Source organism: Pseudorasbora parva, chromosome 3, assembly GCF_024679245.1.
Source record: "Pseudorasbora parva isolate DD20220531a chromosome 3, ASM2467924v1, whole genome shotgun sequence".
Taxonomy (NCBI): Eukaryota; Metazoa; Chordata; class Actinopteri; order Cypriniformes; family Gobionidae; genus Pseudorasbora; species Pseudorasbora parva.
In genome coordinates, this window is record NC_090174.1 from 3,335,850 (window position 1) to 3,361,994 (window position 26,145).

The window sequence follows — 26,145 nt, forward strand, 5'->3', positions numbered from 1 at the left end:
CAAACAGCCCTGACCTGTCGAGGCATGGAGTCCTCTAGACATTAATTTGAGCTCCAGTATCTCGCCTGTTTGATCGGACCACACGGGCCAGCCTTCGCTCCCCACGTGCATCAATGAGCCTTGGTCGCCCATGACCCTGTGGCCGGTTCTCCACTGTTCCTTCCTTGGAGCACTTTTGATAGATACTGACCACTGCAGACTGGGAACAGCCCACAAGAGCTGCAGTTTTGGAGATGCTCTGACCCAGTCGTCTAGCCATCACAATTTGGCCCTTGTCAAACTCACTCAAATCCTTACGCTTGCCCTCTTGCTACACTTGCTGCCTAATATATCCCACCCATTAACAGGTGCTGTGATGAAGAGATAATCAGTGTTATCCACGTCACCTGTCAGTGATCATAATGGTATGCCTGATCAGTGTATATGAGCCATAAAAGCCTGATGGATCAAATATGAACAATAACAACAAATATAAAACATGTACTTTTTCTCTCGAATGGAAATGAGCAGTTTGTTCATTGTGCCTGACAGCTAAACTTTACAAAAATCATGTCTTTCTACTTCAAAATGTCACTTTTCATGTTTTCATGTAATTATTTGTGAAATGTACTTGCAATTTCAGAGAGAAAAATGTTTACACGTAAAGCTTACCACCATTTTTTCCTATGTGTAAGGAATGTTGTGTGCTGTTCTTGATCTCAATAATAAACGTGATTTTTTATTTATTTTTTTGATATAGGAAGCAGTTTTGTGGTAAGCATGGGCAGTTATCTGGATGTCTCCAACTGGTTAAATCCAGCCAAACTGACCCTGTACTACCAGACCAACTCCTCCACACAGTGGGTGAGAGACTACTGCGGTCAGAGGACAACTGACCCCTGTGAACAGCTCTGTGACCAGGACACTGGTGAGTGAACACACACACACACACACACACACACACACACACACACACACACACACACACACACACACACACACACACACACACACTCTCTAAAAAGTAAGTGTTCGTGCTGCCTTCAAATTTTAAGTTTTAGTCAACTCACTTAGTACAACTTCACATTTCTCACAATATTATTGTATCTGAACCCCATAAAAAATTTGATAAATCATGAAAATATCACTATGTTTCACTGCGTCATCAGAAATAAAACACACACAATTATCCAATATGCTTACAAAATATTTTAATAATATTTTAATAAAGGTTGTCAAATCTCAAAAAAATAATAATTGTATTAACTCAAAAATTTAATTTCAATGAACTCAAAATTTGAAGGCAACCAGGTAACTGTTTTGCTAAATAATTTTTTACCGTGTACTTGTTTTTTACTTAAAATAAGCAATACATACATAAAATAATATCTGCCAGTGTAAGAGAAGTGATCTAAAGTGTTATAATACATAATTTAAAAGAATACATTATATAAATTAAAAATGGAAAGCATGTTTTTGGCACTGAAAAACAAAAAAGGCAAATTTTGATCTTTTGCAGTACAATCGACTTGAATGTTTTAGTTATTTCAACTTAAATTATGTTAAACTGACTTTAAAAAATGAGTTACATCTTGTATAACTTATAAAAACAAGTTTAACATTTCTTAACTTATTTTGATGAGTTAAAACAATGTAAAAACATGTTGTTATAATTATTGAACATATATTTTTTTACAGTGTAGAAGTAGACTTTAAGACAATTGTCACTCATTAAATGTGAAATACTGTATTTAATTAAAAACGACCGGAATAGTATTTCCTAGTAAAGCATACTCGAATAATCTTTGTTTAATTTACTTTTTATTATTATTATTTGTTTTTTATTATTATTTTTTTGCAGTGGAATAAATTTTATAAATGAACTATTACAGCTCAAATAAAACATTTATTTATATAATTAATATAATCACTCAAAATATAAAATATATACAAAATATACAAAAATACAAGTTTCTTAAGATTGTATTTAACCCACTACACTTGCCACATAGATGTCCAGTGTATTTGCACACTGACCGTTAAACTTAAGGTGCTTTTAACCAGTAAAATGTTTAAGGCTAAATCATCTGAGAAATAGATTCACCTCACAGTTACCATTCAATAAAAAAGCCGCCATCTGTCACGGACACACACACCCAAACACACTGTATGGAGGCCTGATTCCCATACTTACGGGGAAACACATTCATGTGCTCGTGACCTTCTGTGGTAATCTGTCGCTCAGGGTCAGGTTGAGTCGGTTTGCGGGGCGTCAGTTTGATAAGCGTGCCGATGCCTGGGGATCGTGGGAATAACACAAGCCCGCTGTGACGACTCAGGCCCAGGGCTTATGAGCATCACACTTGACATTTACAGTTATTGTCTAGGAATCTGTCTTTGTAGCTGCTCTTTTGCAATATGGTCAGACGAAATAACACATGGTGCTCTTTAGACAGCTGGGGTGAAAGTATACAGTCAGTTTGATTGAGACACAATGATGGACGGACAACATATTCTTCACAGCTAAGACAGTGATTGTGTCGCCAGTCTCATAATAAGATTCAAATATAATGGTTATGCTTTCCTAACAGCATTATACACTCTTAGAAGAAAAGGTTTTGTATAGAGCCTAAAAGCTTAAAAGGTGGAATGCATATTTGGAAGTTGAGTATACTCCAAAGAACATTTTATGCTAAAAAAGGTTCTATACTGACAAGAAAGAACTGTTGGCACTTAAAAATGATTCTATATAGAACATTTTAGGGGTTCCAAATACACACTAAAAATTCTGGGTAAAAAACAACCCAATGTTGGGTCAAATATGGACTAACCCAGCAATTGAGTTGTTATAACCCAGCGTTTGGGTTGTCTTAAGCAAATATTTAACCCAACCGCAGGATTAAAACAACCCAATTGCTGGGTTAAAACAACCCAATTGCTGTGACCCAACATTGGGTTAAAACAACCCAACATTTTTTAGAGTGCATGTAGCGCAGAACCTTTTCTTCTAAGAGTGTAGTACACTGTAAAACCCAACAGTTATTCTAACTAACACTTTTTAGGTAACTTTTATGTTAACTTAATTGTACAAATCTACACTCTAAAAAATGCTGGGTTGTTTTAACCCAATGTTGGGTCAAATATGGACTAACCCAGCGATTGGGTTGTTTTAACCCAGCGATTGGGTTGTTTTAATCATGTGGTTGGGTTAAATATTTGCTTAAGACAACCCAATCGCTGGGTTAAAACAACCCAACTGCTGGGTTAGTCCATATTTGACCCAACATTGGGTTGTTTTTTACTCAGAATTTTTTAGAGTGTAGTAATCCATACTGTGTACTCAGAAAACCCAAATTAAGATAATATTGATTGGTTTAAGTGCCATTTGTGTCAAGCAAAAAAAAAAAAAAAAAAACGTGTTCCCTTTGGTTGGCCTCTTCATTCATATTATTGTAATGATCTTCCTATTGATGCAGCAATGTCAAGTCTTCAAATGAAGATATGTTGCTTTTAATAGATGACCTAGCTTCTGGCTGAATAATTAACTATAGTTAAAGCAACTTCCTGTTGTGTCACATAAATTATCGTTTACAATAATTGCTACCATCATAAACACCTTGTGAATCTTTTAATTTGGTTTATATAATCCCTTTATATTAGTGAAATATCTTGCACACTAAAAAATGCTGGGTTTAATTGGGTTGTTTTAACCCAGCGGTTGGGTTAAATGTTAGCTTTAAACAACCCAACAGCTGGTTTAAAATAACCCAATTGAACCCAACTTGGGTTGTTTTTAACCCAGCATCTTTTAGATTGTATTTGATCATGCTTGAGTCACACACAGACTTGCAAAACAATGGTAGCTATACTAAGAGTAAATCTAAAGTAAATGATCACGTATGAGCTACAGTTCTTCAGAATGCTTGTGGAAGTGAACTATACTAATTAAGCATTTGTTAGCACAACATACTATACCTACTTCACTTGTCTTGTTTTTTATGTTTGTTTTGTTTTTATCGGTTTGCATGCTTTAAAATGTAACTAATTAGATTTTACAGGGTATAAAACAGCATATTGTAAGTGCATGTGCATGCTGCGCTTCTATTATTAGTTTATTTACCGTGAACATGTTTTCCATTTGTTTATATACACTGAAATTCAATTATTGTCTGTGGCAATATGTGAACTGCAGCAGAAACCCACAATATGGCTTTCATTGTTTGGCCTCAGTCATTGTGAATGCCTTTGAATAGAGTTCAGGTTCGTCATATAAGTCTGTTGCCTGCATTTATTTTTAAACAGAGCAAATAATAGAGCTCCTCCATGAAAGCCAGTGTTCTGTGACCTGACATTTAGATGTATTATCTGCCTCGTCTTATTCTCTTTAAACTGGGCTCACTCTAAAAGAAAGAGAGGGGGAAATATGAAAGTTTCTGTATATAAGTATAAACCTGTATTGGATTATATCCCTTCTGCGTTTAGCCCATAATGTTGCATGGAATCACTAATGCGCTGTCGCTGGTGATGCATGAACACACACCTAAATCAGCATTAGATTCATAAATGTGAAGGTGAATCTGACAAACCAAGACGAACGGAAAGTTAGAAAAGTGCAGAATAAACTTAACATGGCAAAAAGAGCATTTGAAAGACAGAAATAGAAAGATAACAAATACTATTAAGTAAAATCAATGTTTTCTAAAAACACAGACAGCCACAGACAAAGAACAAACGTCTATTAAGACATAAAGGTATCACTTCATAATAAGGTCCATTTGACAACACTGGTCAATGCAAAAACAATTACCAACATGTATAATTTATAATGATACAGAAGATTGTATTTCAAATAAATGCTGTTCTAGAGAGCTTTCTATTCATCAAAGAATCCTGAAAAAAAAAAAAAAAAATAAATAAATGTGTGTGTACTGTTGTCGGCACTGATAATAATCTTAAATATTTCTTGAGCAGCAAATCATCATAATATGACCCTGAAGCACAAAACCAGTCCTGCGTCTCACGGGTAGAGTATCTGTGGAAATACCCAACAACACATTGTATGGGTCATCCATTTTTATTTTATGTCAAAAATCATTAGCAAATTAAGATCATGTTCCATGAAGATATGTTGTTAATTTTCTATACATCAAATAATGTATTATTAGAAGTAATATGCCTTGCTAAGAACTTTAATAGTGATTTTCTCAATATTTTGATTGTTTTTTGCACCCTCAGATTGCAATTTTTTGGATCTTGGTCAAATATTATCCTCTGCTATCAAAACATACATCAGTGGGAAGATTATATATTCAGCTTTCAGATGATGTATACATTCCTTATAAACCCTTATGAATGGTTTTGTGGTCCAGGGTCACAATTAAAATGATTTCTAAAATATCATTCAGCTTTGATCACAGGAATAAAATATATTTTTAAAATATTAAAATATAAAACAGTTGTTTTAAATTGTAAAAATAATTCACTTTATTTACATTAAATAAAATCAAATAAATATATTAAAAATCTTAATTATGACATTTTTCTTTTTCTTTTTTTTCTTTTTTTTTCTTCTTTTTTTTTCTTTTGGCTATAATAGTTTTCATATGATTGTCAACAAACTCCCTTTAAGACAGGTAGTTTCAATTGGCAGCCATCTTTGTAAAGCCTCTTGGGCATGTAAGTGCAGCTCCTGTCTCTTTGAATGGGGAAACAACAAATCCTCCAAAACTGTTTGCCAACACAATTACATTTGATCTTTGAATTCATCAATGAAATCTGACAACAACTGTCTGATAAAACTTTCTAAATGCTTGAATCATGGTGTAACACAGAACAACCGGAGCTTCTTACGGCAGCTGCAGTGACACGATGACTTTACTAATCAACTATTGGCTCTTTTATTTAGAAGGCGAGGCTTATTCGCTTTATTGGGCTCTGTGCTATCTCCCATTCAGAATTAGAGAGGCTACGAGGTGTGCCGTATAATTTCGAATCGATCCTTGCAGGAATAGGAGAATAGCAGAGGTGTGACTGTGGTAGTGTTTGGGGAGGTGGAATATCAGCCAGGCTTGCAGCGTTCTGGATGAGCAGTAGAGGTTTGATTGCATACGCTGGAGGCTGGCCAGTAATCAGTTTCATTAGTCGAGCCGAGAGCAGGCCTGTACCAGAATCTAAAGCTCTGTCCCGTTTCCCACCAGCAGTCTTCACATCCTCCTCTGAGTCTTTTTATTCCGGTAACTCAACTGGTATAGCATGATGTTTTCAACACTAAGTCTGCAGCTGTGGTTGCCAATATAATACTGCAGAAAACGAAAAAAAAAAGTAATGATAAAAAGTTTCAGTAACACTTTAGTATGGGGAACACATATTCACTGTTAACTATGACTTTTGCCTCAATAAACTCCTAATTTACTGCTTATTAATAGTTAGTAAGGTAGTTTTTGTAGCATTTAAGTTTAGGTATTGGGTCGGATTAAGAGATGTAGAATAAGGTCATGCAGAATAAGGCATTAATATGTGCTTTATAAGTACTAATAACAGCCAATATCCTAGTACTATGCATGATAATAAGCAACTAGTGAATAGTTAATAACTGAACCCTAAAATAAAAGTGTTACCAAAGTTTAAAAGTATTCTCTATTGATTGTGTACATGAACACAGGTGGTCACACTAAAAATGTCATCTTCAGCCAGTGTCTGTTCTGTTTTTTTGTTAGTTTTTATGTTTTTAGTTTTTTTGTTAGTTATGACCATAAAACATGAGTAGGTAAGGTAGGCAGGACAGGAATCTCAGTCTCTTGTGGCCAGACCTTCAGACTCCATGCAGATATGGCCATGAAACACCCAGAGGCCGTCTGACTGACATGTAAAGCAACCAATCACTGTTTGTGTTGTTTAGTGTCATGTTTAGGGGCACACAAATGTAAAGTCAATGTCCCATCAATGTGCCCACCCCCTTTTTCAGCGGTGCTGTTTCCGTAACTATTTTTTCCATTCATTTTTTCCCATTGAGATTTTGTTTTTAAAAGGTCTTTGTTAAAGGGTTATTGGCCATTAACCAAGACATCCATCTACAGGGTTAATCACAACACTACAAACTTTTATTTGAAGCAAATATGTGGAGTGTGCGGAGCTAACAATATCCATTGTTATTTTCTGTAAAGCATCACGGCTAATGTAGTTTTTCTCCAGGAATTCCACTGAAATATTAAATAAGCTAAAATTCTGAGGTCTGGCATCTTCAACAGAAGCAAATACCATGAATTAACAACCCTGTAGCTCACCGTAGGTCTGTCTTAAGAGGTTTATAAGTTATCGTTAATAATCAATTTCCCTATAAGGAGAAAATTCATGGAGTTTTTACTTCCAGAACCCAACAGTTGCATTCTATTACAGACCAGCCTGTATGTATCTTCACTATAAAAAATGCTGGGTTAAAAACAACCCAACTTGGGTTGTTTTTAACCCAGCATTTTTGATAGTGTTTAAATGCAAATGAGCTGCTGCTCCACCCCCTTTCCAGAAGAGGGAGGAGCCTGTACAGCTTGTGCCTCAGATACTCTGCCAAAACTAAAACATCCGTTTGGTTTTACTGATCATCTCTATCGCCCTCCCGTGACATTGCAGTTCTTCATCACAATGAGAGTTTATTATCTGTATGTGTTTTAAAGCCATATCAGTTTAAACTTCTGATGTATGGTTTTCTGAGCGCACACACACCTGAAGCACACGTACAGAAAGCTGTGTGTCAGACAGAGCATCTCGTGAGTATTAAACTAAGTTCTCTTTCACGTCTTATTGCGCTTAAACTGTCAAATACACACAAGGTTCTGTCAAAAACACACACAGTTCACATAAACACAGTCGGTTATGTCTGTAAACGTAAAGAAATCACATGTTTATATTTGATCTCTGTATTAAAGTGACAGTAGTGTAATAAACGGTACCTACTGCTATATCTGCTGTTAATATTAATCAAAAGACAAACAGAAAATCACCCACTGCTCTTGACTGAATGACTTTAGCAGCTTTAATAAGAACACATTTATATTGAATGCTCTGGAGAGGAGACAAATATGGTGGACTGTGTACAGCTCTCTAGGGGCGGGGTCTATGGTAATAGGGTGGAGTCCATCCAAGTCAGCAGTTGTGGGCGGGGCCTAAGCATATGTAGCGTTACACTACATTGCATTGAATTTGCAAATGACTCGTTCTGAGACACTGCTTATGAATTATGGGGATTAAAAAGAAGTGGTTGATTGATACATTAATGTTCAAATACGATGTAAAAGTAAATTTAGCCTTTTAAAGATCGAATGCAACATGCAAGTCTCCCTGTAGAATTCATCGAATCAGAAGAAACTCTTGAACAGTTTCCAATTTTGTGTGCCATATGCATCAGACGTCTAGCCAACGGCCCATGGGTCTGAGGCTGAGACTATCTCCAAACTTCAAGAACTTTGTCCGTTGTTGTTGCGGTTTCTGATAGTTTGTTCTTCTGTTTCTTCTTTATCTGTGTGGCCTAGTGTTGCCACCTTGTGGATCCATTAATTAGTGCAAATAATATCAGGCTCATGTGCAAAGTGTGTGCAGTTAGAAAATGATGTCTACAATGCTCGCATGCATCTGCTGAAGGTGCTGATATACTGATACTGTACATTCACACATTTTTTTTTAATTGAAAATAGCTAGAGTGTATATTATGATCATAAAACAGCCTTGCATATGCCTGCTCAATCAATTGCTGTTAAATCAATCACTCATGTATAGCAGTGGCCAATCCTTGTTTATGTGAGCCGTTCAGTCAAGATTTATCACTGGACATATTCAGTGCCGCATGTGCACGATGACAATCATAACTATTAAATAAAATACAGTAGCATTACACACACACACAGCCTATTAAATCAATCAACACATGCATTAAACTTACTGGATCATGGCGTATTTATGATATTTAAATGACAAAAAAAGGCTCATCATGAAGGCAGCTGGAGTCAATGATTCGGAGAGCAATCAAAACCCTATTCAGCATTTTTTTGAGTGATAGTGTGAAATCAGTCATTTGCCGGATGCCTTTTTCCTCATATTTAAGCACTGAGGACGGTGCTGGAGCTGTAGAGATATTGTTATGTTAATGAGAGAGAGTTCTAATCTCTCCAGCTCAGTACAGAGAGCGATTTTGAGCTTAGCATCAGCTGAACGCTCGGTCAAGAGCTGTTGCGTTACTCTCTTCATCTTGTACTAGTTGAGTCCTCTTAGAATCTATTTCATCTGCTCACTCAGCCGTTTACACTATAGACTCCATGCTTGTCGAAATGAGGTCTAATCAGAACAGCGGCAGAATAAAGTGTGAGTTGACAGATGGAGCTGTCCTTGATTCATTGTTGTACTTTCTATATGTATCATGTATAGATCGCAGTTTTTTTTTTTGTTGTTTTTTTTTTAACACATGCACACTTACTGTACAATAGGATTCTGTTTCGCTTTTCACTTTAAGCTTGTGTGCATGAAGACAGCAGATACATCACAGTGCAACAACAGGGAAAGATTACTCTGTTCATATTACTGTTTACCTTATCTTACCTTTTTTTTTCAAGAACAAAATTGCATTGCTGAAATTGAATGATTTTCACCAAAATACGAAACAGATTTCATTCTCATTTTATATTCAGTTGACTTAACTAGAATGTACTTGCATGGAAAAAGAAAATAAGTATAATGTACTTATTGTGTTCATACTGTATTGTGAAACACTTTTACAGAAATTGAGGTGGGACACAGGTTAAGTTAGGGGCAGGTGTGGTGGTGTGGGTCAGTTTAAGGGTAAAGTTAGGGGCAGGTGTGGTGGTGTGGGTCAGTTTAAGGGTAAAGTTAGGGGCAGGTGTGGTGGTGTGGGTCAGTTTAAGGGTAAAGTTAGGGGCAGGTGTGGTGGTGTGGGTCAGTTTAAGGGTAAAGTTAGGGGCAGGTGTGGTGGTGTGGGTCAGTTTAAGGGTAGAGTTAGGGACAGGTGTGGTGGCGTGGGTCAGTTTATGGGTAAAGTTAGGGGCAGGTGTGGTGGTGTGGGTCAGTTTAAGGGTAGAGTTAGGGACAGGTGTGGTGGTGTGGGTCAGTTTAAGGGTAAAGTTAGGGGCAGGTGTGGTGGTGTGGGTCAGTTTAAGGGTAAAGTTAGAGACAGGTGTGGTGGTGTGGGTCAGTTTAAGGGTAAAGTTAGGGACCGGTGTGGTGGTGTGGGTCAGTTTAAGGGTAAAGTTAGGGACAGGTGTGGTGGTGTGGGTCAGTTTAAGGGTAGAGTTATGGTCAGGTGTGGTGGTGTGGGTCAGTTTAAGGGTAGAGTTAAGGACAGGTGTGGTGGTGTGGGTCAGTTTAAGGGTAGAGTTAAGGACAGGTGTGGTGGTGTGGGTCAGTTTAAGGGTAGAGTTAGAGACAGGTGTGGTGGTGTGGGTCAGTTTAAGGGTAAAGTTAGGGACAGGTGTGGTGGTGTGGGTCAGTTTAAGGGTAGAGTTAGGGTCAGGTGTGGTGGTGTGGGTCAGTTTAAGGGTAGAGTTAGGGACAGGTGTGGTGGTGTGGGTCAGTTTAAGGGTAAATTTAGGGACAGGTGTGGTGGTGTGGGTCAGTTTAAGGGTAGAGTTAGGGACAGGTGTGGTGGTGTGGGTCAGTTTAAGGGTAGAGTTAGGGACAGGTGTGGTGGTGTGGGTCAGTTTAAGGGTAAAGTTAGGGGCAGGTGTGGTGGTGTGGGTCAGTTTAAGGGTAGAGTTAGGGACAGGTGTGGTGGTGTGGGTCAGTTTAAGGGTAAAGTTAGGGACATGTGTGGTGGTGTGGGTCAGTTTAAGGGTAAAGTTAGGGACCGGTGTGGTGGTGTGGGTCAGTTTAAGGGTAAAGTTAGGGACAGGTGTGGTGGTGTGGGTCAGTTTAAGGGTAGAGTTATGGTCAGGTGTGGTGGTGTGGGTCAGTTTAAGGGTAGAGTTAAGGACAGGTGTGGTGGTGTGGGTCAGTTTAAGGGTAGAGTTAGAGACAGGTGTGGTGGTGTGGGTCAGTTTAAGGGTAAAGTTAGGGTCAGGTGTGGTGGTGTGGGTCAGTTTAAGGGTAAAGTTAGGGACAGGTGTTTTGGTGTGGGTCAGTTTAAGGGTAGAGTTATGGTCAGGTGTGGTGGTGTGTGTCAGTTTAAGGGTAGAGTTAGGGACAGGTGTGGTGGTGTGGGTCAGTTAAAGGGTAGAGTTAGGGACAGGTGTGGTGGTGTGGGTCAGTTTAAGGGTAAAGTTAGGGTCAGGTGTGGTGGTGTGGGTCAGTTTAAGGGTAGAGTTAGGGTCAGGTGTGGTGGTGTGGGTCAGTTTAAGGGTAGAGTTAGGGACAGGTGTGGTGGTGTGGGTCAGTTTAAGGGTAGAGTTAGGGACAGGTGTGGTGGTGTGGGTCAGTTTAAGAGTAGAGTTAAGGAACGGGTGTGGTGGTGTGGGTCAGTTTAAGGGTAGAGTTAGGGTCAGGTGTGGTGGTATGGGTCAGTTTAAGGGTAGGGTTAGGGACAGGTGTGGTGGTGTGGGTCAGTTTAAGGGTAGCGTTAGGGACAGGTGTGGTGGTGTGGGTCAGTTTAAGGGTAAAGTTAGGGGCAGGTGTGGTGGTGTGGGTCAGTTTAAGGGTAGAGTTAGGGACAGGTGTGGTGGTGTGGGTCAGTTTAAGGGTAAAGTTAGGGGCAGGTGTGGTGGTGTGGGTCAGTTTAAGGGTAGAGTTAGGGACAGGTGTGGTGGTGTGGGTCAGTTTAAGGGTAAAGTTAGGGGCAGGTGTGGTGGTGTGGGTCAGTTTAAGGGTAAAGTTAGAGACAGGTGTGGTGGTGTGGGTCAGTTTAAGGGTAAAGTTAGGGACCGGTGTGGTGGTGTGGGTCAGTTTAAGGGTAAAGTTAGGGACAGGTGTGGTGGTGTGGGTCAGTTTAAGGGTAGAGTTATGGTCAGGTGTGGTGGTGTGGGTCAGTTTAAGGGTAGAGTTAAGGACAGGTGTGGTGGTGTGGGTCAGTTTAAGGGTAGAGTTAAGGACAGGTGTGGTGGTGTGGGTCAGTTTAAGGGTAGAGTTAGAGACAGGTGTGGTGGTGTGGGTCAGTTTAAGGCTAAAGTTAGGGACCGGTGTGGTGGTGTGGGTCAGTTTAAGGCTAAAGTTAGGGACAGGTGTTTTGGTGTGGGTCAGTTTAAGGGTAGAGTTATGGTCAGGTGTGGTGGCGTGGGTCAGTTTAAGGGTAGAGTTAGGGACAGGTGTGGGTCAGTTAAAGGGTAGAGTTAGGGACAGGTGTGGTGGTGTGGGTCAGTTTAAGGGTAAAGTTAGGGTCAGGTGTGGTGGTGTGGGTCAGTTTAAGGGTAGAGTTAGGGTCAGGTGTGGTGGTGTGGGTCAGTTTAAGGGTAGAGTTAGGGACAGGTGTGGTGGTGTGGGTCAGTTTAAGGGTAGAGTTAGGGACAGGTGTGGTGGTGTGGGTCAGTTTAAGGGTAGAGTTAGGGACAGGTGTGGTGGTGTGGGTCAGTTTAAGGGTAAAGTTAGGGACAGGTGTGGTGGTGTGGGTCAGTTTAAGAGTAGAGTTAGGGACAGGTGTGGTGGTGTGGGTCAGTTTAAGGGTAAAGTTAGGGACCGGTGTGGTGGTGTGGGTCAGTTTAAGGGTAAAGTTAGGGACAGGTGTGGTGGTGTGGGTCAGTTTAAGGGTAGAGTTAGGGACAGGTGTGGTGGTGTGGGTCAGTTTAAGGGTAAAGTTAGGGGCAGGTGTGGTGGTGTGGGTCAGTTTAAGGGTAAAGTTAGGGACAGGTGTGGTGGTGTGGGTCAGTTTAAGGGTAGAGTTAGAGACAGGTGTGGTGGTGTGGGTCAGTTTAAGGGTAAAGTTAGGGACAGGTGTGGTGGTGTGTGTCAGTTTAAGGGTAAAGTTAGGGACAGGTGTGGTGGTGTGGGTCAGTTTAAGGTTAGGGTTAGGGACGGGTGTGGTGGTGTGGGTCAGTTTAAGGTTAGGGTTAGGGTCAGGTGTGGTGGTGTGGGTCAGTTTAAGGTTTGGGTTAGGGACAGGTGTGGTGGTGTGGGTCAGTTTAAGGGTAGAGTTAGGGACAGGTGTGGTGGTGTGGGTCAGTTTAAGGGTAGAGTTACAGACAGGTGTGGTGGTGTGGGTCAGTTTAAGGTTAGGGTTAGGGACAGGTGTGGTGGTGTGGGTCAGTTTAAGGGTAGAGTTAGGGACAGGTGTGGTGGTGTGGGTCAGTTTAAGGTTAGGGTTAGGGACAGGTGTGGTGGTGTGGGTCAGTTTAAGAGTAGAGTTACAGACAGGTGTGGTGGTGTGGGTCAGTTTAAGGTTAGGGTTAGGGACAGGTGTGGTGGTGTGGGTCAGTTTAAGGTTAGGGTTAGGGACAGGTGTGGTGGTGTGGGTAAGTTTAAGGTTAGGGTAAGGGACAGGTGTGGTGGTGTGGGTCAGTTTAAGGTTAGGGTTAGGGACGGGTGTGGTGGTGTGGGTCAGTTTAAGGTTAGGGTTAGGGACGGGTGTGGTGGTGTGGATCAGTTTAAAGGGCTGATGAATTGAGAAATCAACTTTCCCTTGAGCTTTTGTTATATAAAAGGTCATGGTAATATAGGAATATCTAAGTTTCAGAGCTGAAAACTTCCTTGTTTGTCAAAGAAAAGCTTTTATAGTCACCAGGCTCAGCAAATGGTCCTGTGCTTCATTCTTACGTCACTGCTTGACGAAACACACTCTACAGCACATCTAATCCAGTAGCCTCGCCCACCGACTCATGGAGCTGATCGGCTCGCGCTGGTCAACAACACTAAACATGCCGAGGAAGATTAAGATATTGCGCTATTCCTGGTTGTGGAAGAACACGGTCGCTGCATAAGCTTCCTTCTGATCCTAATATTAGGAATGAGTGGTTGAACTTTATTTTTAATGAAGAGGGGAAGACATGTTCACTTGAGTTCACTGCGGGATCGTTTGTAAACTAATCTCCGGTCGATGCTGGATTTGGATCGGACAGGAATTGTGCAACTTATTTGAGTAAAACGTGTTTTTATATGTAATAGTATTGCATTGTTATAGATCGTTTTGCTTATGTGTACGTGTCTAACAGAGCATAACTTTAGCACACTGGACTCAGACACGTATATCGCAAAGCAAGATGCTTATATTCATATTGCTCGGTTGCCAGAAGGCATGTGGCAGATTGTCAACAAAAACAGTAAAGTTTTTTAGTAAAGTTTTGATCATACTAATAATTTAGAGGCCTTGAAATGTTGTGTATAAATATAAAACAGCAGGCTGTGCAGGGTTAATATAGTCAAAACTACTTACAGAGCTGTTTTGTGTAATAACAGTTTTTTTTTTTTTTGTTGTTGATCTAACTACAGTCTTTATTCTTCACCACAATGGAAACCTCTTATTAGCATTCTGCAAGATAATTTATTTGCTTTGAGGCGATTCATTTACTCGGATTCTCTCAGCTTGTTTACAGCATGCTCTTGTGTGTGCAGTATATTATAGTTATTAAAGAGGAAAAGGACAAGTGTGGTATTCAAGTTATGTATTAATCAGCAATGAAATGGCATATTTTATCTTTCCATATTATGAGCAGTAAGCTGTGGAATCTGGAGGGCCCTTGTGATGGATCAAACCATTAAACCGGTGCGTCTCAAACAATTCAGGCCAAGCACCAGCAGCTTAGTGTTTAGTGTTAATACAACATATACATGTCTGCAAAATATTATAAAACATCTACCTGCAAGGAATATTACATATCCAGAACGTGTACAGGTGTAACTGGTGTCAAAGAGGTATCCTATAGTAACGTTCCCATAACGATCCGAGACACTCAGGATGTGGAGTCCTTTAAAGCGATCGCTGAAAATTCTGGATGTTTTTGGCACGTTTAGGGGACCATATTTTATTCGAAAATGTGATTTTCCCAGAACTTCCTTCTGGTGTCAAGGACGTCAACATATTAGGACAGTAATGATGTGGAGTTCTTTAAAGGGTTGGTGGACGTTATTTGGCGGACCTTCATGGAACATTCAGGACATTCTCCGAAAATTTAGGGGACCATATTTTATTTGCAAATTTGATGTTCCCAGAATGTCCTCGCTGGTGTCAAGGTACACCTGGTAACGCTCCCAGAACATTCTGAGGCGTTTTTTCCGAGTTATTTGAAGGGTTAGGGGATGCTATTTGGTGGACCTTCATGGACCATTCAGGGCGTTCTGGGAATGTTTAGAGGACCACTACTCTAGGATGTTCACTTAGGTCTCTACATAGCATTCCCATAATGTCTGCAGGACAACATTCAGCTTTGATGACAAGACTAAAGATTATGATATATTCACATAGAAAACCAACCCAGGCTCATTGGAAATACGTGACTCTGCCTACATTTTTGCAACACCCCAATTATGTACCTCCAGGTACGTTTACCTGCAATTTTGGGGTGAAACGTCCACCGGAGGCGCTAAGTGGTAATATTTATTCTCCATTCCCCAGACTGATCTCAGAAAATGGCGTATGAAACGCCAATTCGTATGCCATTTTGGTGTGCTATCAAGACGCATAATCGCTTTTAGCGTGTTTATCAACGCCGTTTAATTCTATCCCCCTACACTGCCCCTGCCCCTAAACCTACCCAACACACACACGCACGCACACACACACACACACAGCCCCTAAACCTACCCATCACACACACACCGCCCCTAAACCTACCCATCACAAGAAACATTCTGCATTTTTACATTTTCAAAAAAAACAATTTAGTATGTTTTTAAATCCATTTACCTTGTGGACACACACTCATATTCAGACACATTTTGAAAGCGTAACTCAAAATCTTCCCTAAACCTACCCATTTGTGTGTTATAAAAAACAGGATATAACAGGCAGATATGACTGCATACATCATTTATTCAGAAAGTACAAACATCCCAAGTGTTCCAAAGCCAAACGATTGATTTGTGTGAAGAAAATCCCCAAAAGCGATCAGTAACGTCGAATCCATCCGCCAGAAGATTAATACATTTCAAATATTGCCGCCCGGAAGAAATGTCACGTCAGCTTTGACCACATTGGCTCTCGTGTGTCTCGTGACCGATCGCGTCACTTGCCGTGTGTATCATTTGAATCAGAAATATGAATGAACGAGTGCGTGTGTGTTCTGTTCGCAAAGGAGCGCGATTATCATTTCAACGACTAAAACATTAAGATCATCTCTGTTCTTCACATGGAGATATCGTATGACTTCAGAAGACTTGGAATGCAACATGAGTTAATACTTTTATACAGTTTTTTGGTCAGTTTTTGCAATAAATACCTGTGACTGTACATTTATTTGCATGTTACTGTTATGTGTTTTTATTTTGTTGAGAGTTGGTAGGTTTAGGGTAGGAGTGGAGTTAGTTACTCCAAAATATAAAATTATGCTATAAATAGCATAATTAAATAGACGTTAATGGGGGCGGAATTTCCTTGTATGAGCCTTATGGACAATTCTACCGGAAGAGCGTGAGAGAGAGAGAGGGAGAGAGCGAAAGTAACAGGCTACGCCCATCAAAGCGCTGGCTTGTAGGATGCTGGACAGGTGATGTGCACATAACAATGTCACCAAAAAAGTGCGTTTTTGGTTGCCAGACCAAGACAGTCCTGCACAGATTCGCCAAAACCCCTGCGTTAAGGCAACAGTGGATGTAATTTGCTTTTCCGGATCAGCAACTGAGTTGCGCGAATGTTTATATCTGTTCGCTGCATTTCGGTGCCGACTGTTTCATAAACAAGGCCCAGCTCGACGCCGGATTTTCCCAATCGCCTAATGCTGAATGATGGAGCAGTCCCAACGTTAGAACCGCAGGCGGTGAGTGAGACTGCTTCAAATGTCTGTGTTTTTTTTAGTCCGCTTACTGTCTACACAAACCACGCGTAAACACACAAACACACGTGCACAACTGCACTTCCCACATGTACACCTTCAAAGACAAAAATACGACGATATAATTCAAGTATAAATATGTAAATAACACAAGCCGCTAAGCATATTATATAGTTAGTGTATAACTTGTACCACATAGAGACGTCCTGCTCTAGTCGTTTTTGCTGCTGCTCCTGTTCAACTGCAGCCTCTGGGTCTGATTCCGGATCATAGATGTATGGCTGTATCTGATTAAAAGCCATATTTTTATTTTGAATAAAGTTTTTTTCCCGCTGTTGACACAGCTTTACGACGCACTCGACTCAACATAGCAGCAGCGAGCACACGTCATTATTTAGCTCCGCTCACACGAGACGCCCCCACCCGCTCGGCTTTTTTCGGAAAGACTCGGAACAGCGCATCTTTCTTATATAATTATTAAAAAAATAAAGACTTTTCGGAGATATGCAGGATGCAATGCTACTCTATAGGTACTCAAGATTGACATGACACTGACTGAAACTGAGTGTTTCACCCCCCCCTTTAAACAAATAAATGCAGCCTGTTTGATATTTTTGGTATATCTGTCAGCTTCTTGGTTTACTGAAGATTGTGATTTAAGCATTAAATATAACACAATCTGTCATAAAAAAATAATAAAATAAAATAAAATAAAACAATGGATTAATAATTAGATGAATAATAATAATAATAAATAAAATAGCTTATTGGCTGTTAGGTAATCCTAGTAAAATCTTCAAATGTGATGTATAGCTGACACAAATATCTGATATTTTCTTTTAATCTGACCCTCGAAGCTCATAGTCCCGTATCCGTGTCTTATCTGAGATGAGACACAGTAAACACAGTTACTCTGATGTCTCACGAGTCCCACACACACACACACACACACACACACACACACACACATACACACACATCGCTATCATTGTTTATTGCTGCAGATTGTTCTGAGACAGTTCCAGGTTTGCAGACTTACGAACACCAGGGCGTGAGAGACCGGTGAGCGCTGATGAGCTGTCATAAACAAGAAGCCGGATCTAAATTAATTTCCTGCTGCTGTGATCCTGCAGAATGCCACCCAATGAAAGTCAAATGTTTGAGCGCTAGATAAGACGATGGCTGTGGGACAATCAAACTCATGCCACACAAAGAGTAAATAATGAAAATACGGCATGAATCGGAGCAGTAGAGAGTGACATTGCAGGACAAATAAACAGTGGATGTGCAAGAGAAACGGATACATGTGAATGATGTCAATAGTAGTAACTGAAACTGGGTCATATAGTTTTATTGTTTAATAATGTTTCACTTATAATGTCAGTATAGCATTTACATAAAAAAATGGTCATGATTAGAAATACAACACAATTTCCCTAATCTGATTTTAGCCTCTGATATGAATGAGCTGCTTGAAGGGGGTGTGGCTGGTGTGAGACTTCAGTGTAAACGCCCACTGCTGTGATTGGCTGCTGTGAGACTTCAGTGTAAACGCCCACTGCTGTGATTGGCTGCTGTGAGACTTCAGTGTAAACGCCCACTGCTGTGATTGGCTGCTGTGAGACTTCAGTGTAAACGCCCACTGCTGTGATTGGCTGCTGTGAGACTTCAGTGTAAACGCCCACTGCTGTGATTGGCTGCTGTGAGACTTCAGTGTAAACGCCCACTGCTGTGATTGGCTGCTGTGAGACTTCAGTGTAAACGCCCACTGCTGTGATTGGCTGCTGTGAGACTTCAGTGTAAACGCCCACTGCTGTGATTGGCTGCTGTGAGACTTCAGTGTAAACGCCCACTGCGGTGATTGGCTGCTGTGCATCTTTGCATATCAAAATAGCTCCACTCACTAGTTTAACTCTCTCAAGAACTTCTTACAGCTCTCAATGTTATTTAATTATAAACATGGTTTATCATAGCATTTTGGCATTATATTCAGATCGTGGCATGAAACGTTGAAGTGATGATCATTGTAGCCAAATGTTGAGCTCATGAATCCAGTGATCTCGTCATTGCAACTCGAGTTCTGCGCACTAACGAATGTTTTCATCATAACTAACAGTGCAAACACAATGTAAATAAGAGATTCATTGATTATAACAGGAGGTTTGATGCAAGTCCAGAACTCAGTCACTGATAAACTCAGTCTGCTCCAGCGATTGTAAAGGGGGCGTTGTTTGATCACTTTCTATATATAATTTAATCACAATTAATCACAACAGATTATTTTCATCTTACGAAGAGAAACAATGTGAAGTTGAGCGGTTAGTCACTGGTTTGATTTACTGACAATACTGACTATACATCAATCAATCAACTTATATTTATATAGCGCTTTTACAATGACGATTGTTTCAAAGCAGCTTCACCGTGTTAATATTGCAACAAGATTAGATTTGTCTGTACGGTCGTTCTGGAGAAAACAGTGATGTTATCAGCTAATTTTCAATTTATCATATAGCGACAATGTTGGCAGATCTGTATTATAGTTTATAGTAGAGCCCTGCATTTATGCCCGAGCCCGACGGGCCCCGACTTTTTTACGCCCCTCGGGCCGGGCTTCGGGCAAATTTTCACGTCATACCTAAAACGCGGGCCGGGCTTTGGGCCTTTTTTAGGCTTCTCCTTCTTTTTATATTTATTTTATTAATTAAAAGGAACAATGAGATGTTCTGCGCTGGTGAACACGAGACCATAATAGCTAACGCGACTGTCAAGATGGCTCGCACAGTGTTCAGAGCATGTTCAGAGTCCGCGCCAGCAGCAGCAGCGCGCGTTTCTTCAGCGCAGCTGCTAGAGTTAAGGCCGGAGACACACTGCAAGCGTGGTGTGAGCGTGGCGTTTCTGTTGCGTGTCATCCGTGGGGCGTCTGCTGCTATTAATGAACAGGGCTATCAATGTAGTCCGATCACTAAACAAACCAATTCAGAAGGATGAGAGCATTTCAGACGAAACCGGACAAATGTAAATGTAGCCTATCTGGTTGTTTAAACCACATGTATACATTTTACTCCTGGCAAACGGTTAAAAAATAAACGTGTGAGAGCGTGTTATGGGCTATATGTTGTAGTCAGATAGATATGATGGCGCTGCACGCATTGCCGCAAATGACTAATGCAAGCCAACGCAAATGGCCGTAAATGAAACTTAAAATAAGTCTTAGATGCTCAAAAACACAATCATCTTCAATAAAAATGAATGAGACTTATGATCTTACCAGTGCGCGCTTTCTTATGTGGTCTTTGAATTTGAAATGAGCTGCTGAATAAAATGCCTCTTGAATCTTTTGCTTCGGTTGCTGTAAACTCCGTTAAATGAGCATATACCCCGGGAATTGAAGATTGGATTTACATTCATTTTGCGTAGGTGTAAGGTAGGCTATAAGACAACCTGCATGTTCTTTTTTTTATTATTTGTTTTTAGATTGTTTAGCTCCGTTTGCGAGAGCCGCGAGCAGAATCAGCCTGCCTCAGCTCCTCAAAAATGCCTTTTAGGCTACTGGTGGTGGTAATAGTTGGCGAAATTAACTAACATTGTGATGCTTGAAGTGTTTTATATTTATGGATTTTATTATAGGCAAGACAAGTCAAGAGTTGATTTGAGAGACTAAATAGATTTAATATGCGGTTAACTCACTGTCGGCCGCTGGTCGCTTGGTCGTCACTTAAAAAAAATTAAAACTATAATTTAACAAACAAAAAAATACTCTAAACATTTTTCTAAATTAACTCAATAAAGAAACGAAATGAAATATAACTACTTTGACATTAAAAACAAAACAGAACTATTTTAATGGCTGAAAAAAAAAAAAAAAAAAAACGGGCTCCAGTCAGACTCGGGCCGAGAATTTTGATAAGCTGTCGGACACGGGCCGGGCTAGGGCCTCAGCGTCTCGGGCCAGGGCCGGGCTAGGGCCTAGATTTGAGGCCCGTGCAGGGCTCTAGTTTATAGAATTAAATAAAACCTAATTAATTACTTGAATATTACATATCAGAAATCACTGGTCTCAGATCAGGCATTAGGATTAACACGGTTACTCACATGTTGTAGCATTACTGTCGAGTCCATATCGTAAAAGTCTGTTTCCAAAGCCTGCGCTGAAATTGTGACTGATTTCCCAAAGAATCCACAGTGGAATGTACAGAGTACACATAAATAATGCTCGACTGAGACATTCACATTGTTGAAAATAAATAAGCACATTCCTAGCATTAGGATCCTCTGGAAGGTAATGTTATTTGTAGTGCAGTGATCCTGTATCGCTCTTCTCTCCTCGTCATCTCACTAACACTCCAGTGGGCGGAGCCAAAGATGCAGTGATGATGAAGTAGGCGTTGATCTTCTTCTGAGACAGACTCAATGACTGCGTTTACATGGACAGCAGTAATCTAATTATTTACCTTATTCTAAATAAGACAATATTCTGATTAAGGTGTTTACATGAGTTGCTTTTAGAGTACTCCGTTCATGTTCCCGTTTTACATGTGATAGAACATAGATCGAGTATGGCACGTCATTACGTCCCCATGCTACGCTATGTTCTCCAACATCCAATCATAGCGTGACTTTGGCAGGTCTGTTAATTTTATGGGCTCAGGAAACCCGCTGTAACTTCACCTGCAGGTGTCGCTGTTGGACAGTTTTACTTTACATTAAGAAGTATAAAAAACGTGCGTTTTTATAATGTTTTATATACATTTATGTTGATTTATTTTTGTAATATTATGTATTGCCTCTTTCTGTTTTTTTGAAGAGACACTGCCCCTCTTTCCTCCTTATTGACAGCCTACATTTAGAATAATATCTTTGATTAATGATGAAAAAGCTTTAAAAATCGTGACTGTTTGGATTGTTTTTCCTGCCGTCGAGCCACAGGCGTTCACTGAATGACCCATCTGGTTTGCGAATACAGATACAAACTTATTGTATTTTACTTTTACAATGAGCATAATAATTACAACAAAAATAAAAATATAGAGAGAGGACGCAGTGTTCAGAATGAACAGTCAAGTAAAACACACACACACCGCCCATAGCAACGCGTTATGGCAACAACATTTCAGACGGACAGATACATACAAGATAAACGGGACTTTTCCGGCATTTGTTACTGGTTTGTAGACGTTGTTATATTAATTATAATTCCAATTCTGTTTTATTGGCCACAATATTATCGATGATTGTTGAGCGGGAAACTTTTGATTAATTTTCAAAAAAGGCAGAGGCTCGAACCCACAAAGCCTCCCCTCTGCACTTCCCTGGTGTGCGTAACGTTATGTGTCCTGTCACAAAATGCGGCGAAATCTCCGACACGACATTAATAGTTAGATTAAGGTGTGTACATGTCTCCGATAATGCGACTAAAATAGGCATACTCCACATGTCTTAATCCGATTTATGTGTAGTTAGATTATGACTTTAATCAGATTGAGGTAATTAGAAATCGCTGTCTACATGGTAGCCTCTTAATCAGAGAATTGTCTTAATCAGATTAATATCGGAGTATTGTTGTCCATGTAAACGAGGCCAATGAGTCGTTCTCTGGGCTTGGATACAATAAAAGCTGTTTTTGGACCAACAAGGAAGTTTTCAGTTCTGAAACCTACAAGATATTCTTATAATATGATGATCTTATATTTAGAAAGCTCAAGGAAAATTTGAGCTCATTATCCCTTGTATTTATAGCCCTGTGTGTTACATTCTTTGTCTCATCGTTTTAGGTTGTTCTGTTCTTGTGTTTGATCCCTGAATCTCCTGAGAACCTTAGTTGATCTTTAATTAACCCTTGTGTGGTGTTCATATTTTTGTTACTCAGCCAGTGTTCGTGGGTCTGGTGGACCCGCTGCATTTTTGCTTTTTAAATCAACACAATCAAAAATGTTATGTTAAAATACTCAACAGATGTTTACTTCATCCCAATTACAAGCAATTGCAATAAGAATTGCAACCTCGTGTGGGAACGGCAGGGTTAGAAACAAAACTCACTCTTGTAGCAACTCTCACACTTACACACAATCTCTCACACGCACACAATCTCTCACACACACACACACACACACACACACACACACACACACACACACACACACACACACACACACACACACACACACACACACACACACACACACACACACACACTTGAATATGTGGTGTATGGTTCCTCTCCATAGGCATACTAGTTTTTCTAATGTACAGACTGTATAATCTATCCCCCTACACTAACCCTACCCCTAAACCTACCCAACACAGAAAACTTTTGACATTTTTTAAATTTCAAAAAACACCATTTAGTATGTTTTAGTTTGAGGACACATGTCATCATAAACCATGTTTACGTTGTAAAACCCATGTCATTATACACATTTGTGTCCTCATAAACCATATACATTAACACACACACATCCACGTATTAGTGTGGTATGAAAAGCAACATGGGTATAGGTTGGATAGTAATGTCAGTGCTTATTAAGCATCACGACATGCATGTTTCCAGCACTATTATTGGGACGAGTAATTCATCAGTGAGTTTAAATAAACAAAGAGGTGTGTGATGTCTGGCGTATGTCGCAGGTCCTTGCCGTGACCGCAGACAGTTATCAGATGCTTCGCTCTATGTCGAGCAAGATGGAGAGTTGGCCGATAGAAGGCTCTTGTCTTTCCACACACACTGTGAAAGAGCGTTCGGCCGCCCGGGCTCAACGCCAGCCCAATATCGGCCCACAACCAGCTTTTGATTAAACCACAAGGTTATCAGCTCTGATTCTCTGGCCGGCTCCCCTCTCTCATGGGCTGCTTCAGAAATATAAGTTTTGCTCACGACTTAATAAAAGCTAGCCAAGCCGCTCTTGTATTCATATGCTATAAATATTCCTCGTTTACTCTCTCTCTCTCTCTCTCTCCCACACACATATACAACTAATAGAGGACAAAATGGCTCTGTCATTTCATAGTGTTCAGAGTTTATCAGGCCTGTTCTCTCTCTCTCTCTACTCTTGTCCATATGTCTCTGTGGGAGTGTAACATGATAAATCTTCTCAAGGTCCATAGGCGGAATTGCTTCCCTTGGAATTGTGTAACACCAGGAAATATTCATCCGAACAACAATATCTCTTTTCCCGTGCCCACGCACTAAACCTTGAAATCAGAAAATGGCCCTTTCGCGAGAAGCATTCTAATGAAAGCATCTATTAATCACCAGAGTTCAGATATTAACAAGAAAAAGAGCCTCGATCTCGCCATCAGGCCGTGAGAAAGAGAAGGCACCATGCCAGCGTTATCATATAATCCCACACGTCAGCAGAATCCACACAATCGACAAACACCAATGCTTCCTTCTGAATGTTAAATATAAGGACATCAGGAGGTCTTTGTAATGGAAATGAAGACTTGAAATAAATGAATCATATGCTCTTGATCAAAGTGCTGCTAAATCGTGTACAATGTCTGAACTATAGCTCTGATACCCTCATGCGATGTGTGCATGTTGTATTAATCGCAATGCTTGATATAGAGACTGTAGGAAATGAAAGGAAGTCACATTATTTAGTGAAAAGAGCAAGTCAACGTATGTATTATTTGTTACCTCATATTGAACCTTTCTAATAAATAAAGTCATTGAGGATTGTATAGTTTAAATCAAGATTTTGAAACTGTAGTGGAAAGACAAAAATATGTTTAAAACTGGATCTTGATGTCCTGGTTCAGTTTTACAAGCATTTATAATTCTCTCTCTGAAAATATATATATTTTTTTTTCTATAATGTATATAGACACAATGGCAACAATAAGCATTTGGCTTTATCTAATTAATTTGGGTAGATTAAGTTGGGATGCACATTTTTATTAATGCATTTTTTTTTTCTACATCTGTAAGAAGTGTGTAAACTTAATTTTGAAATATTTAAATAGTTCAATCAATGGAGGCCCCACCTTACAATTTACAAGAATTAAAGGATCCGCTGCTAAGATCTTGTTGGCAGATACCACAGCACACCTTCAGGGGTCTAGTGGAGTCCATGCCTCGATGGGTCAGGGCTGTTTTGGCAGCAAAAGGGGGACCAACACAACAGTGCAAATGAGTTTTTTTTATTTATTATTTGCTTATTAAAATGTAGCATTTGTTCTTCCACATAGTATCATGCATTTGTAGATCATGGTAACCCAGGTAAAACCATGCATGGCTTTTCACTACCACAGTAAAAAAGGACAGTAGTTGTGGAGTGAAATGTGGTCTTCTAACATGTTCCTCCTGTTTTGTTTTGCATCAGTGTTTTAAGAATGTCAGTGCTGTTTTATCTGGCTTTAAACTAGTTTAACTCTTTCCCCGCCAGCGTTTTAAAAAAAAGTTGCCAGCCACCGCCAGGGTTTTTGACAATTTTCACCAAAATTGAATAGCCCATAGAATATTTTGTTTAATGAATATCTGAGCATGCAATATATCAAAATAAAGAGCGGACCCTCTTCTTTTAAACAAACCAAAAAAAAAAAAACGTTTTATTCTAGCTTCATGCATTCCTTTTTTATCAACACTTGAATATGGGTAGGTTTCATAAAAAAAGCAAGATTTTGAACAAAAAGCTGAGAAAATCAAATGTTTGTGAAAGACTGTTTCCAGATCAGATTCAGAGCGATGATCAAACACAGATGGAGGAGATCGAGTCCATCAACACTCCTAATGCTTACACAGTCCTAGAGCTCGTCCTGGGTCCACATTTCATTCAGTAACATTAGATAGTTTTGATTCATATGCTGTTTAATTAGGATGATCACGTTATTTTTAATATGCATATGATTACATGCGATCGCTCGCTTCACTGCGTCTTCCTCACGTGTGTATTGATCAGGAGATTCAGTACTCATTCAGAAGATGCGCAATAGCGCCCCCTAGCGCCCGACAGTGAAAACACGGAAACCCGGAAAATTCTGTTATTGGCGTAAGCGTTTTCTCACAAATAACGGAAATTTCCGTGTTTGACGGGGAAAGAGTTAAATTACAGTAGGGATAAACACTTCAGTTCTGAATTCAAATGCTTTCAGTGGATCAACGCATCCTGGAGTGTCTGCTTAGACCATGTCAGTTGGTGTCTCCTCTGAATTCGTCAAAAAAAAAACCGTCATCCTCAATAAACCCATCTCCGGCGCAATAATTCCGATCTTTGATGTATTCATACTCTCTAGTCCAATCGACGCGCCATCCTAAATAAACCCGTCTCTTGCGTGGTACCCTGAAATTTTGAATATTCTGATCTAATTTGATTTCTGA

At 39.9% G+C, this 26,145-nt stretch overlaps 1 protein-coding gene across 1 annotated transcript in view; it reads left to right on the forward strand.

The window, feature by feature from the left end:
- LOC137070425 (astrotactin-2-like) overlaps nucleotides 1–26,145 on the forward strand; it is a 620,747-nt gene that overhangs the window by 345,491 nt on the left and 249,111 nt on the right. The window contains exon 7 of the mRNA XM_067437549.1: nucleotides 740–907. Coding sequence (XP_067293650.1) covers nucleotides 740–907 — 168 coding nt within the window. The remainder of the gene's footprint in view (nucleotides 1–739; nucleotides 908–26,145) is intronic.